General features: G+C 49.2%; 1 protein-coding gene across 1 annotated transcript; it reads right to left on the bottom strand.

The window, feature by feature from the left end:
• Nucleotides 1-165: 165 nt before the first annotated feature.
• Nucleotides 166-766, bottom strand: LOC110034581 (tryptophan aminotransferase-related protein 1-like; the record flags this gene model as incomplete). The annotated part of the gene is made up of 1 exon (XM_020738831.1): nt 166-766. A coding segment is annotated over exon 1 (601 nt), but the record flags the coding sequence as incomplete, so codon positions are not given.
• Between the last annotated feature and the right edge of the window lie 86 nt (nt 767-852).

Below are 852 nucleotides of genomic sequence, written 5' to 3'. Positions count from 1 at the left end.
CAGGTATTGATTGAAACTTCATTTGCGATGGCAACTTTTCATATGAATTCAACAAATTTAGCCCAAAAATTAATTTGAAGTCTAACTCGAGTCAAAATCAGATCCAAATAAACAAGTCGGGCTACGAGCCAAAACTTTGAAAGGAAAATAGGAGCAAAGACATACCAGGCAAATGTGTGGCTTCCTCCCTTAAGAACCCACAGTAACTCGGCGGCGGGTACTCCAGCAATCCAAACGCGCCCTTCGCCTTAACGACTTCTCTAACCCGTTCCCATCGCTCCGCCATCATCTTCCTTCCAAAGTGAAAAAGCTTGCAAGCGCCTCCGCTCTCATACCCATTAGACACCGCCCTCAGAATCGCGGCAGCGCGGTGCTGGGAGTCCTTAGACACGCCTATAGTCCCGAGCTCGACGAACTTCACCATTCTTCTCGCCAAATCGGCATCTTTCACTAGCGCCCAGCCAAGCCGGCAGCCGGCGTGGCCGGTGCACTTGGAGATGGTGAAGAGCATGATATCGTGGTCGGCTGCTTTTGTGATGGGCGTGTACTGCGGCCAGTAGTAGGCGAGGTCGTGGATGTTGTTGGAGTTCTGGTTGAGGAGGACCGGGTTGTTTAAGCGGCCGTCGGGGTTGTTTGGGGAGCAGATTACTTCGATGTAAGGGGTGGAGGGGTGGGGAGTGAATGTGTTGGCGTCGCCGCCCCATTTGTAGAGGGTGGATTTGAGGAAGTCTGCTGCTGCGGGGTAACCCTGTTCATGACCATGCATTTCGATTGTAAATGCTATGGATAATTTTAGTGGTATAAATGTAAGAAAATGTAGTTTAGGTGTTAGATATGTAAATAAATAAAATT

This window comes from Phalaenopsis equestris, unplaced genomic scaffold, assembly GCF_001263595.1.
Source record: "Phalaenopsis equestris unplaced genomic scaffold, ASM126359v1 Scaffold190738, whole genome shotgun sequence".
Lineage (NCBI taxonomy): Eukaryota > Viridiplantae > Streptophyta > Magnoliopsida > Asparagales > Orchidaceae > Phalaenopsis > Phalaenopsis equestris.
The sequence above is the reverse complement of the archived record's forward strand: the minus strand, read 5'-3'. Positions and strand labels throughout refer to the sequence as shown.